The sequence below is a fragment of the Dicentrarchus labrax genome, unplaced genomic scaffold (genome assembly GCF_905237075.1).
Source record: "Dicentrarchus labrax unplaced genomic scaffold, dlabrax2021, whole genome shotgun sequence".
NCBI classification, from domain to species: domain Eukaryota; kingdom Metazoa; phylum Chordata; class Actinopteri; family Moronidae; genus Dicentrarchus; species Dicentrarchus labrax.
This window is the reverse complement of record NW_026136703.1, coordinates 11,188,811-11,201,731: the sequence shown is the minus strand read 5'-3', so window position 1 is coordinate 11,201,731 and position 12,921 is coordinate 11,188,811. Positions and strand designations below refer to the sequence as shown.

Genomic DNA, 12,921 nt, shown 5'->3' with positions numbered 1-12,921 from the left:
GACGACGTAATAATATCAAACAGTGCAAATGAACACTTTGAGTAGACATTCTCTAATAAGTAGTCACATAAGATCCACACCAGAAATACAAGTTCAGTTTGATATTAGCAAGAATCCCAGTAAAACTGTCTACTGAACTAAAGATTAATAGTGTTAATCAGAACTTCAGAACTTCTTTTAGACTGTATTGCAGTGTGATTGTCTGAGAAAGAACAATTCATTCACACTTTAACTCCAGGCGGAGAAGTCCTTTGAGCATATAGCGCTGCATTAGTCATTGCACAGTGCACATTCCAAATTAGTTTTATTAAAGATTCATTATTATCATTAGTGGAAGTTATTTTACAGTGTAATCTAAATGTGGGTATTGAGGATTTTATTTTCAGTTAATAAAGCATATTATTTATGTGTATTTATGAACCCAGTCACCCTGAAAAAGACAGGATGAAACATGGCACATGAAGTTTCTGCAATAAACTGCAGTTGCTGACAGCCTAACAATGCCCCCTCAGCTGTGCCCTTTGCCCCTTCTACATGGGAGAATAAATCTGCCTTTGAGTGCTTTCAGAAAAATGATTTTATGAATTTGAAAACACGTGAACAATACGACACGGGGCAAACAAGTGTGGGAAAATTAAAAATGTTTGTGAAGGCCAAGTTACTGAAATATGATGTTTAGAGAGCATTGATCCTGAGAGCTGTGCTGACAGTTAGTGAAATAGATTATGAAACCAAAAAGAGATCTTTTGTGAGGCTGGCTGAGCACAATTGTCCTACTTGAAAATCCAAAATACAGAAGCCACTCCATATTATACATATAAAAGTTGTATTACCTAGTGCAACACCAGCTTGGAAGACGAAATGTACAAGAAGTAAAAAGCAGCATTTGTTTGGACAAAGGTGCACGCCAACATGCAAAAGCTGATTCTGGAGCAACACTTCCCTCTATGGACCAATAATGGTATTACATCCAATTATTGAGTAAAATTGATTATTTAACAGACAGACTCTGACACGCCGAAGGAAAAGTACAAGCAGCGCGAATTTTTAACACGACACAGCAGCCTGAGGACTACTTTTTCACAAGATTTTGCTTTTAAAGACTTTTTTTTTTTACTGTACAATATTTAATAATAATCTCCCATGCAGTAGGAGTCTACTGGACTCTATATATGATAGAAAGCGCTTTACAACTTTATTGACAATAATTTATCGACAGAAAATCTCATTATCAGTTCGTTCTTTATCATAAATCCGATGATGCAGTGGTCAGGACTGGTGGGAGTGACTATGTTAATCTGCTTCAAACGGAAACAGCCAAAGTCTTGGGGCATCACTCATCTGATTGGGCGCCTTTGTTCTTTCAAATCGAGGTGTCCCCTCGCCTTTATTGGCATCAACGGGCCCCAGGGGGAGAAGACATCTTTTACAGTAATGCTTCACTCCTGCGAGGACTTAAACTGCTGTGATAATGGAGTCATAATCTAAGGAAAGATGGCCCAGGCCTGTCAGAGACATGACAAAGCAAACAGGCTGAGGGAAGAAGTGAGCTGCATGCTGGTTGGTGATGGAGCCGTGGGGAAGACCAGCATGATCATCAGTTATATCTTCAATGGATACAACAGCGAGTACAGACAAACAGCTTTTGATGTTTTCACTGGTGAGTGAAGGTCCTTCTTTAAATGTTAATGGCTGCTTGACTCAGCACTAAAACTTATTTCTACTTGACTTCCAGGTTTGGTTCATGTGAATGGAATTCCAACTCGTATCAAGCTGATAGATACTGCAGGCCAGGTAGATACTCCACACCACATTATGATTTCTTTAGTTGGTTCCTCCTCATCTCTCTTTATATTTGATCTGACAGGAGGAGTTTGGACATCTTCGCTCTCTGTGCTATGCCCATGTGGATGTCTTCGTCCTCTGCTTCAGCCTTGTCAACCCTATCTCCTTTGACAACATCACCTCCAAATGGATCCCTCAGATCCGTGCTGGCAACTCGACCTCTCCCATACTTCTGGTCGGGACTCAGTCAGACCTTCGCCACAATGTGGACGTCCTCATCCACCTGGACCAGCGGAGCACCAAACCAGTGCACTTCAGTCGGGCCAGAAGGCTTGCACACAGGATCAGAGCGCATGACTATGTGGAGTGTTCAGCTCTGACACAACACAACCTCAAAGATGTGTTTGACCATGCTATATTTGCTGCCATCAAACACAAACACGCTGGCACAAACTCTAAAAAGCTCAGCCTGCTTAAACGTTTGAAGACCTTTTGTGACTGTAGGTGGAGGAAAATATTCATCTGAAGTGGAATCAACCGGTGGACTGAATGTACTCAGCCTGGTGGACATGGTCTGTTTGGGGACTTCTGGGACAAATTATGCATTTTTATTATGTAGTGTGGAACCTGCTCTGACCTCCATCCTGTAAGAAATGTGACAATCTCTATCCAGAACTCATTGCATTATAGGCTACATATTCTACTTTCCTGTCCTCGCTTTCATGTTTTATTTGTTGTTCATATTTTTGTGTGATTGTGTGTGTGTTTAAGTTTTGTAATAAATGTACAGTGTTACACATATTTAATTGCCAATTGCTGTGTTTTTTAAAAAAAAATCAGTGCTTGAATGAATACATCTGGAGACATACAGTCTGCAGATCCTACAGCAGAACATACTGTCAGAGAAGAAATGGAGGGAAAACACAAAGTGCTATTTGGGACAAATGGTAACCTGCTGACTCTTTGAAGTCCTACTTTACAAGACAAAAGCCATTTAAATCCACCCTCTGTTTGAAAGCTCACACTGAAGCAGGTTTTTAAACAATTACTGTGAAACCAACCACCCACATGGATTTTTCTTTGGTAAAATTATGTTTTAAAGATGTATTAACCCTAATTACAGTAACGGAGGTTTGCCCAAAAATAATTGTGATATCAAAAGAAAAAATTACAAAAGATAATATTAATTCAGATGTATTTGCTATACTAACTCAGACCTGGATGGTAGTATTTTACATAGCCTGTATGTGGCTGTGCTTCTTCCTTTACTCTTTAATAAATAATGGTGGTGGTATTTTACTGTCCTTCAGGGTTGTAAAAGTCCAAGAGGTTAAGCTGGTTTTGAGTTCCTAGCCTGCCTGAAAGGGTGTGACCTACTTCCCCCTCTTCAACAATTATTGACATGTGAGTTTTAGGTTTTATAGCAGTAACCGTTTGAAACTAAAACTAAAACTAAAGTAGTAAAATAGCAACAAAAAAGCTGCAATTTATGAGCACATAAACAATAATATATATAAGTATATATACACATGTTGGGAGCTGCACAGAAATCGTCTACTCAACCTGGACCACTCGCAGCTTGCAGAACTACGTTTCCCATCATGCAACCGCTCTTTACCCTCCTCTGACCCTGTGACTGAAAATAATCTGATCAGCTGATCTGACCTGGCAACAAAATAACGTAGCTAGAGAAATCTGCCAGGGAGGGGGCTGAAGAACAAAACAATGACACTGTTCGGAAGGATTCAAACACAGTAACACTTTTTAAAGACTTTTTAAACGGATTCGCGCGGATTTCCCTCCCGTTTGACAGCAAAAACAGTCCGCGCACATCCGAGCTTTTGACATCGACTGGCTGTTGTTTTTGTTGATATGTTGTTACAGCTCAGTTGACAGACTGGAGGCTAGCTGCTTGTTAGGACGGCTGTGTACTGTTAGAGCTCGCTGGCTCGCTAATTACAGTTTTTTCTTTGGGAAAAAGTTCAAACTGTTCGTCGAAACCAACTCGCTGTAAACCACGTACTGCTGCTTTGTTGCCAAATTGTCCGCCGAGTTTGCCTGCGAGCTGTTGAGGGTCAGTTTGCTAGCTAGTTAGCCTGTTGTTAGCATCAACATTTGCACATTCATCTTTTCAGGGAGAGCTCATTGTCTCGGTTGGTACAAGCTACTTGCATATTGTTTCTGTATTATTTTGGTCTATTCGCTGACCTTAGATGTATTACATGTCATGCTGCAGCTAAGTGCTAACTTTAATACACGAACAAGCTAACTGGTATAAAGATATCAGGTGTTACTCAAGGATCCGGCTGTTTATCTTTCATTGCCTCACTGTTAGTTGCACTCAATAATATTGTTATTAAAATCGTTTGAAGTGTTTGAAATTCATGCTGCGAAAAGTAATTTGATAGATTGTATTGTTGTTGTTGTTGTTGTTGTTGAAACTTAGTTGTTAAAGTGAGCGGATCACCAGCCCTGTTACTATGCAGCTGTTGATTTAGTCATTGCATTTGTTCATTTCAGTGGTCAGTATTACTGCATGTTATACATTTCCCATTAACTGCTATTGGAAATTGCTGGGGCTGTTGTCAAAGGTGTTCCAATAGGCACTGCTCTGTATTTACCTGGTAAGAAACGATGAGTGGGCATGGCTCATCTTCAGAAAAGGGAGTCAATACTAGTCTAATATGTCAAGAGAGTTACTCCTGTGGTGGCTCTGAGGAGGCTGCATTTGAGTGTGATGAGTGCAAGAGCTTGCAGTGCGTTCAGTGCGAGCTCGAGCTCCACAACCAGGAGCGTCTGAAGAACCACGAGCGGGTTCAGATTGGTCCTGGGCATGTCCCTTACTGTGATAACTGTAAAGGAGGTAATGGAGACAGTGGCAAACGCCATAGATCTGTGGTCCGCTGCCAGAACTGCAAAGTTAACTTGTGTCAAGACTGTCAGAAACGAACCCACAGTGGAGGCAACAAGAAGAAACACCAGCTCACATCTTATTCTCCACCACCCAAAACTGCAGTGGTCAACTCTGTCCAGACATCTGTCCTGCCCGCTGTCCAAATAGCCGATGGGACCAAATCTCAGATAGCAAAACTTCTGGAGAAGGTTTCCAGTTTTCTCTTGGTTGATGAGAATGAGGAAATGCAGGTGAGTGAGCAAAAGAGAATCAAATTCTTTGCTTAGACCGTACATTTTGTTAATTTAAATAACTAATTTTCACTTTGAAACTCTGTTTCCTCAAAGATAAAAGATGAAACTTCATTTATAAAGCGCCTGAGCTGCGACCCTGACCAGCTGCTGAAAGTGGTGTCCATCTTTGGCAACACAGGAGAGGGCAAATCCCACACCCTGAACCACACTTTCTTTATGGGCAGAGAAGTGTTCAAGACTTCTCCCACACAAGAGTCATGCACGGTGGGCGTGTGGGCAGCGCTTGACCCCATCCGTAAAGTAGTGGTCATCGATACAGAGGGGCTGCTCGGGAACAGTTCCAAACAGGGCCAGAGAACCCGTCTCTTGCTCAAGGTGCTCGCCATCTCCGACCTCATCATTTACCGCACCCACGCTGACCGTCTCCACGACGACCTCTTCAAGTTCCTCGGGGATGCCTCAGATGCATATTTGAAGCATTTTACCAAGGAACTAAAGGCCACAACAGCCCGCTGTGGCCTGGATGTCCCACTGTCCACCTTGGGCCCTGCGGTGGTCATCTTCCATGAAACCGTCCACACTAAGTTACTTGGTTCAGGTAAAATATCTCAGCAGTTATGGAGTATAGTGACTTAATTTGTTACACGTTTATTAAAGTCAAAGCTTAAATAGAAGGTTACTTAAAAAATTCCATTAGAACAATACATTGTGGCTGTCTCATCACCATGAATGTAGGTCTGCATCACTAGAAGGCACAAGAGGCAGTGCCTTTAAAGTAAACAAAGGGTTAAGAATCTGCAGATAATTGCAGGTTTAGCAAATATTAGCCTACAGTGTTTTATCTTTCTTTCTTCTACATCACCGGAGGTAGCAATCGGCATTCCAGGTTTTGTGAAATGTGTAAACACTACTTTTTGGATTAGAAGGAAAACTGTGCATAATGTGTTGTGTAGTCAAAAATGACACATATTTATAGCTGTAGTCACACACTTAAAAGACAATGGCAAGTTGCTGCAAATGATATTGACAAAAAATGTCTTTGTTTGTTCATAAAGTGTGCTCCATTACCACGCAGCTATAAAATAACTGACGGAAATGAAATTAAAGGCATGATATTACCGGTGGTGTATTACACCACTCAAGTCTCTACAAGTTGTTTTTTACTATATAGAAATGTATGGAAACAAATCACTGCTTATGAGGGAGAAAAAAACCCCACAAAATATATGCTAGGTCTTGAAGGGTAAATGTGTTAAAAGTTGAAGGGACACTGGTTCACAACTTGGGTGTTGGCTCATAGCTTTATGGAGTGTGTGTTTTATTTGGACTGATGGCTGATGCAGCAACATTCTTGGCGCTTTAATATTTCATGAACACACAATTGTGTTGTGTATGTAAGCGCTGATGGGCGAAGGGTAATCGAATATCTACAGTATATTCTGATTGCACTGATGGTAACCTCTTGTTTTAGATAAATCACTGGACTCAGTAGATCGGCTGCTGTTGGAGCGCTTCAAGAAGCTTTCCCGTTTCCCAGAAGCCTTCAGCTCCGTCCAGTACTGGGGCACGCAGACTCTCAACCCCCCCACTGACTTCCGTGGCCTGCAGAATAAACTGGAGCAGCTCCTGGATAACAACGCCACCCGTTCCCCACGCACCCCCATGGTCATCTTCAAAGCTCTGCAGGTAGGGCTGTATAAAATCAGCCAGCTTCAGACCTGTTTCTGTACCGAACTGTTACACAATTTGCTGATAAACTGGTGGCTGGAATCAGATAAAGATGGTTTTATTTAAGTCTGAACAGCTCATGTTTTAAGCTTATATGTTTCATGTTACTGTAAAAGTCATTGTTTCTATGCAATATCACAATATGAAGAGGGTCTGTCTGGGTCTAGCTAACTTCCACTCATCCTTGACTTTTGTAAAGGCACTGAGTGAGCGCTTCAATGGGGAAATTGCAGGTGAGCTTGTAGCCCACAGTTGCTTCTTCCCTGATGAGTACTTCACCTGTTCCAGCCTGTGCCTCAGTTGTGGGTGAGTACCCTCAATATTGTAACCATTATAATCTCTCCTCCAGTCATATTTGTTAAACATGCTGACATACTGTTGTTATCCCAGATCTGGCTGCAAGAACAGCATGAACCACTTAGGAGAAGGAATGTGCCATGAGGCAAAGCATCGTTGTCGTTATTCTGTCCATTATGATAATCGCATTTACACCTGTAAGGTAAGCACGCTACTGTAGCTCACCTGCATCACTCATGCAGGGCATTTTCTCCATACCACTGCCTTTGTACTTAATCTTGTTCCATGACTGATGAGTTTAAAGTTAAAGTTATTGTGTGGTGCATCACTTTAGGCTTGCTATGAAGGGGGAAAGGAAGTTATAGTTGTCCCTAAGACCTCGGCTTCCTGTGACTCTCCATGGATGGGCCTCGCCAAATACGCCTGGTCTGGGTGAGTTTCAGCTGAATGACCTGCAGGGTCTTGTGTAACTAGGCTTTGGTTACCTTTACTGAACCTAATTTTAGCTCTGGGGTTCCAGACTCTGAACTAAAATCACATTTTTCTTTTTACATTAACCTACATGTTCCAAATAATACCTCAGATGAACATGTAGTTACATTTATAATTTCACTGAGATTGAGTTCATTTATGTGTTTACTGTATGTTCAGGTACGTTATTGAATGTCCCAACTGCGGAGTGATCTATCGGAGCCGTCAGTACTGGTATGGGAACCAGGACCCTGTGGATACAGTTGTCCGCACTGAGATCCAGCATGTCTGGCCAGGGGTAAGAGAAACAAGCTATTTCACTAATTTATGTGATGGAGATTAAATGTCCGTAATTATGTGTAATCATACAGACCATTAATTATGGGCAGAGGTGACCATTTATCTACCTATGTAGTAAAAACCTGTGTGCTTGTTGCAGTCGGATGGCTTTCTAAAGGACAATAGCAATGCAGCGCAGCGTCTTCTGGATGGAGTCAACCTAGTGGCCCAGTCTGTGTCAGAGCTAAGTGTCAAGCCTGCCAAGGCCGTCACCTCTTGGCTGACAGATCAGATCGCCCCGGCCTACTGGAAACCCAACTCCCTCATCTTGGTGAGTGACACACACAGCCCCACCCTCTGCCACCCGCCACCAACAGCCAAGTCAACACTTTGGTGTCCAGAGGGATGTTTACTGTCTGGTGTACTGCGCCTATTACACAATCTGTGTGTGCAGGTCACAAGATAAAACTGGGATAGATTGCGTTCTCAAGCTCTTGGTCAATAACAGCTTCTGTTGTTATTGTTTTCCTCTTGTACAAGGTGTGCCATAAGTGTCACACAGTCTTCCAGGACAATGACACCAAACATCACTGCCGTGCCTGCGGGGAGGGCTTCTGTGACGGCTGCTCTTCCAAAGCTGCGCCCGTCCCCGAGAGAGGCTGGGGTCTTGCCCCTGTCAGAGTCTGTGATGTCTGCTTTGAGCAGAGAGCTTCATACGCAGGTACACACACTCCCTGTAATGTCAAATGTTCTTTTGTGTGTGTAATGCATTCGTTTATCACTTGGATGAACGCTTTAGTGAAGATATTTTCTTCATGCAGAGCTGCTTGAGGCGGAGCTTGAAGAGGAAGAAGGTGGAACCCTCGCCAGGAAGGTTGGAGAAGCGGTGACCAACACCATCGGGGTTGTGGTCACTGCTATTGACATCCCACTTGGTGAGTGTTGCCCAAAACAAAACCTAAAGAGGATTGTTATGTAACAGGAATAAATGACCCAGAAAATGGGAGTGAATAGATACAATGCCCTCTGGTGGCAGAGGCGTAACATGCTTATTAACAGTAAGAACGAAGAGTATTGAGGTCTGGTTTCTAGTTTGAACTCTCAAAAATGTCACGCAGGAGACCGGCGGAGCCTTTCTCAGAGATATGGGACAGCCTAATGGCCTAGTTGTTATAAAGCTGGCTTAGTTTGTTCTATACCTTCAACACTATCTATTGTTGAGAGACTAAGATGATGAAATGATCTGTTTCATTAAGCAGATCTTCAAATACTAAATTTACATTTGTCTGCAACTTTCTTGCCAACAAAAATTGTTTAAAGACTAAAAAATTTTAATCCTCCTACACACACTAGCTACAAATCCTGAACCTGCCTTTGACAATCTCTTCAGATCTTCTTCAGGTCCTTCTACCTAATGTTTATCATAGACTAGTGCAAAGGTGAGAAAGATGTACCAGTAATCATGTTTACTTATTTCATTTTATGAGACTTCCTGCTATAAACTCACCATTGCTGTATATTTGTTTAAGAGTGAGTGATATAAATGTTTTGAGTTTGCTTAAGTGTTCTGCTTTAGTCACTTCCACACTCTCCACCGACGAATGAATGAATGCACTTTGGTCCAGTGTGAGAAGAACATTTCTGTAACAGCCAATATGACACATTCTGTCAAGATAATCCAAAAAGGTGTTTTTAGATGGCTCTGCTGCCTGGGAAGAGATTGCGAAGTGTCTTGGGCGAGAATAAATGCTGTACACACCACAAATCATAGTTCTTATTTTCCCTTCTGGTTGTTGTTTCACGCATGTCTTAATCATATTTCGAAAACCTGAGACAATTTGTTTAATCCAAAGTAGTATGATTATTAACATATACTAGGCTGCCACACAAGCCTATTTCAGACCTATATTTACTGGTAAAGGGTATAGATGAATATGTTTTTGATAACACGATATCCTGCTGAAAACTTCTCCATATCCATAACCACCCCAAAAATACCTCCAAGCAAGATCTGCTCCAATCACAACAAAATTAGCCTACTTATTTCCAAATCTTGTTTCCATGTTTCCATGGATACCCCATCCAAGACAGCCAAGGACTTACATTTTACTTGAAGTTACAGTGTACTTCAAACAGTAGAGAGGAAAAATAAGCCTATTTGAGAGTGTTTTGATATCATCAGTCTAGTATTAAAAATAGAGTAAGTGAATGTAAATAAATGTAGGTACTGCAGCATAAAATAGTATTTAATCAGTAGGGATGGGAACTGGGGGTTATGTGTTGGACTATTTCTTGGCCGGGAGCAGTTGCCAGGCAACCAGCAGAGACTCCGGGAAGTCATTGCTCCCTGCCAAGTCCGGGACATAACCCCCATAAAACCACAACTTGCCGTTTTTCCACCTCAGTTTTTGTACAGTTTAAACCAACAAGATATAACTTGCTAATTTGTAAGCTTCTGAGGTAGTAGTAAGCAGAATACTCTCCTGTTTTTAGCAGGTTATCAAAAACATATCGGTACTCTTTGTCAGGAAATATAGTGTAAGTCTATAGTATACTTTGGACAGAGCCATGCTAGTAGTTCCAGATCCAGTTTTTATGCTAAGCTAGTAGCTAACATAAGATGTTATCAATTTTCTTAGCAAGAAAGTAAATTTTTCATACGGCATATTTCCCCAAATGTCAAATTGTGCCTTTAAATGTCTGAACTTTAATGCTAAAAGTAACTACCATGTATGTGATAAGTGTAAAAGATTTAACTCATACTATGACCAATATGTGCTGATGTATGTGTGTATTTATGTTACGTGTCCCCTGTAGGTCTAGTGAAAGACGCAGCCCGTCCTGCCTACTGGGTGCCTGACCAGGACATCCTGTCCTGCCACAACTGCCAACGCGAGTTCACTGCCAAGCTGTCCAAGCACCACTGCCGCGCCTGTGGCCAAGGAGTGTGTGACGACTGCTCCCCTGAGCGCCGACCGGTTCCATCGCGGGGATGGGACCACCCGGTTCGTGTGTGCACCAGCTGCAACCAGAAACCTGGAGAACTTTAACAGGGACGGCCTTCCTTCCTCGGAGCACCGGAGAGAACCACTCGCTCACTCAGCTAGCAGTCTGTCACTGCTTTACCTCGGTTACTTTGATGGTTCTGTCTTGTATCTGTGGAAAGGAAGTTCTTAGGCATATATAAATAAATACAAATATAGGACATTTAGCAGATTTGGGATTTCAGAGTTCCTGTGGCCTTTGTAGAACAGCCAGAACATGTGAGTTACTTGACTGAGTGTGAAACATGCATTTCCACTCTGATTATTGTGAATATTTAGATTCTTATCGACACAAATCCCTACTTTTACGTTAAATAAGGCTGATGAGCTATTTTTCTACTATCAGAAAATATTAAAAAAGTGAATCATTTAAAGAATATTAGTTAGTAGAGAACCCTGCGGGGTTGGTGTGATTAGTTTCCAGCAATTCTTATTAATAAGCATTGTTTCTCTGATGTCATACATGTAATGGCAAGGAGATATTTTATATCCGTGCAGGTGTAACTGCAGGTTCCATTGCATGCTGTATTGCAACATTTTAGTTTTTGCACTAAGCCTTTTTCAGCTGTTATAGGCTGTTGCTTACCATGGCCAAAATCCAGATATCCAGATGATCAAGTAGTCTGTCCTAAACTGAGCTGAAATCTACTACAGTGGATCTAGATTGTGGATATCTGGTGTGCCAAAAATCATTCAGGTCACTGTGTCCTTGCTGGTATAATGTTTATATTTTATCATGTAATTTGTGGTTGTATGAAGACATAGAACTATGTTAGAGGAGTGTACATTTGAATTGTTGAAAATTATTTATGTATTGATGATAAAAAAACTAAAAACTTATTAGCACTCTGGCATGCATGACAGTCTGATAAATCCATGGCCTTTTACTTGTTCGGAGGATGGTCTCTGAATAACACTAACTCTTTTACCAAGCGGCATTTCAGCGTTCACATGTTTTAAAGTGTTTGATGTTCAAATTAGTTTTCTTGACACCCTGGTTTTAATTGCTCTCTAAATATTTGCAGTCGCTGCCTGCTTGGCTGCCTGGATATTGTTTAGCAGATCTGAAGAACACCCAAATTTGTCTTCAGACCAGTTTTACAAATTACATTCATGCCTCCAGGTTGCCATAGGCACAGTCTGACAGGATAAGGACTCCTGAGATCAAAGGTCAACACATTTTGTCACATCAAAGCTTGTTTTTTTCCGTTATTTTACATCTGTTATTGAAAGATATTGTATATGTTATTTTTCTGGTTTTTGTTTGACATTAGTTACTGTATGGATATTTATATACTTTGTAGTGCCTGTATGTGAACCACCCTTTTTATTCTATTATTTTGTCTTTATTTTATTTTTTGTCTTTCAGCATTACACAGAAAAACTGATGCTCCAATGTGGCAACGAACCATATTCAGTGACCGAGAGCTTTAACTTGTCTTGCATTCTTGCTAGTTTTGAGTTATTGGCTAATGAGACTGTCACATCTGGATGTCAAAGCACAAGGTGATGCCTTTAACACATATGCTTGTATTTTGTTGTTAAAAGTGAGAAAAAAAAGGGTCTTTGTCGATTGTAAGCTTTGTAGATAAAGTTAATTCTCCCTTTGCTCCAAACGTGGAACTTTTTGGTTCTGATGTCTGATGAGAAGATGTTGTGTCTGCCTTGTCTCAAAATAGATTAATCTGTCTGAATGTTGCATTACACACACACACACACACACTCCTCTGAGTTGCTAATATTGCACAGTATAGAATAGGAGACACATCATGCCGGATTACTTGTACTGGAGTTCATTCCCATGCAAATTTGTGCAGTCTGTTACTTCAGATATATCTTTTGTGGTGTTTGAGAGATGCATTTTGTGATGTCCAGTTTTTTGCTTTTTCTATTAGGTTGAGTGCTATCATCAACACTTTCTCACCTACACACTACAAATCAAGCGGAGATGACTGACACATTTAAAACTGTTGGAAACTAACTTGAAGCGATGATGTGTGGATACTTGCTAAACTGATGGAAGATTTGCATAAGATTAAAGTTGCATCAGCTCCCGTCTGTCAAAAACATAGTCTGGAATTGCCTCCATGTCTTCAGTGTGTGTGTTTGTGTGTTTAAATCTCCCTCTGTCAAACCACTTACTTGTACTGTATGTGGGAGGAATAGATCG

The 12,921-nt window shown here is 41.2% G+C and overlaps 2 protein-coding genes across 3 annotated transcripts; both read left to right on the top strand.

The window, feature by feature from the left end:
* The first annotated feature begins 1,302 nt into the window (after positions 1-1,302).
* On the top strand, positions 1,303-2,586 carry LOC127359186 (rho-related GTP-binding protein RhoV-like). The gene is made up of 3 exons (XM_051393040.1): positions 1,303-1,660; positions 1,736-1,794; positions 1,868-2,586. The coding sequence occupies exons 1-3, from the start codon at positions 1,495-1,497 to the stop codon at positions 2,309-2,311; spliced, it is 669 nt and encodes a 222-aa protein (XP_051249000.1). The 5' UTR covers positions 1,303-1,494; the 3' UTR covers positions 2,312-2,586.
* Positions 2,587-3,443: 857 nt separating this feature from the next.
* Positions 3,444-12,822, top strand: LOC127359179 (zinc finger FYVE domain-containing protein 1). 2 transcript variants are annotated; one of them, XR_007882611.1, is made up of 12 exons: positions 3,444-4,929; positions 5,026-5,530; positions 6,404-6,618; positions 6,860-6,966; positions 7,051-7,159; positions 7,292-7,389; positions 7,609-7,726; positions 7,868-8,038; positions 8,248-8,428; positions 8,529-8,642; positions 10,525-12,257; positions 12,647-12,822. XR_007882611.1 is itself a non-coding variant. In XM_051393022.1 (11 exons), exons 1-11 carry the CDS (start codon positions 4,420-4,422, stop codon positions 10,755-10,757), a joined length of 2,361 nt encoding a protein of 786 aa, XP_051248982.1. In that variant the 5' UTR covers positions 3,444-4,419; the 3' UTR covers positions 10,758-12,822. The 2 variants fall into 2 exon arrangements, 1 of the variants encoding a protein (XP_051248982.1); XM_051393022.1 differs by having other exon boundaries at positions 10,525-12,822.
* The last annotated feature ends 99 nt before the right edge of the window (positions 12,823-12,921 follow it).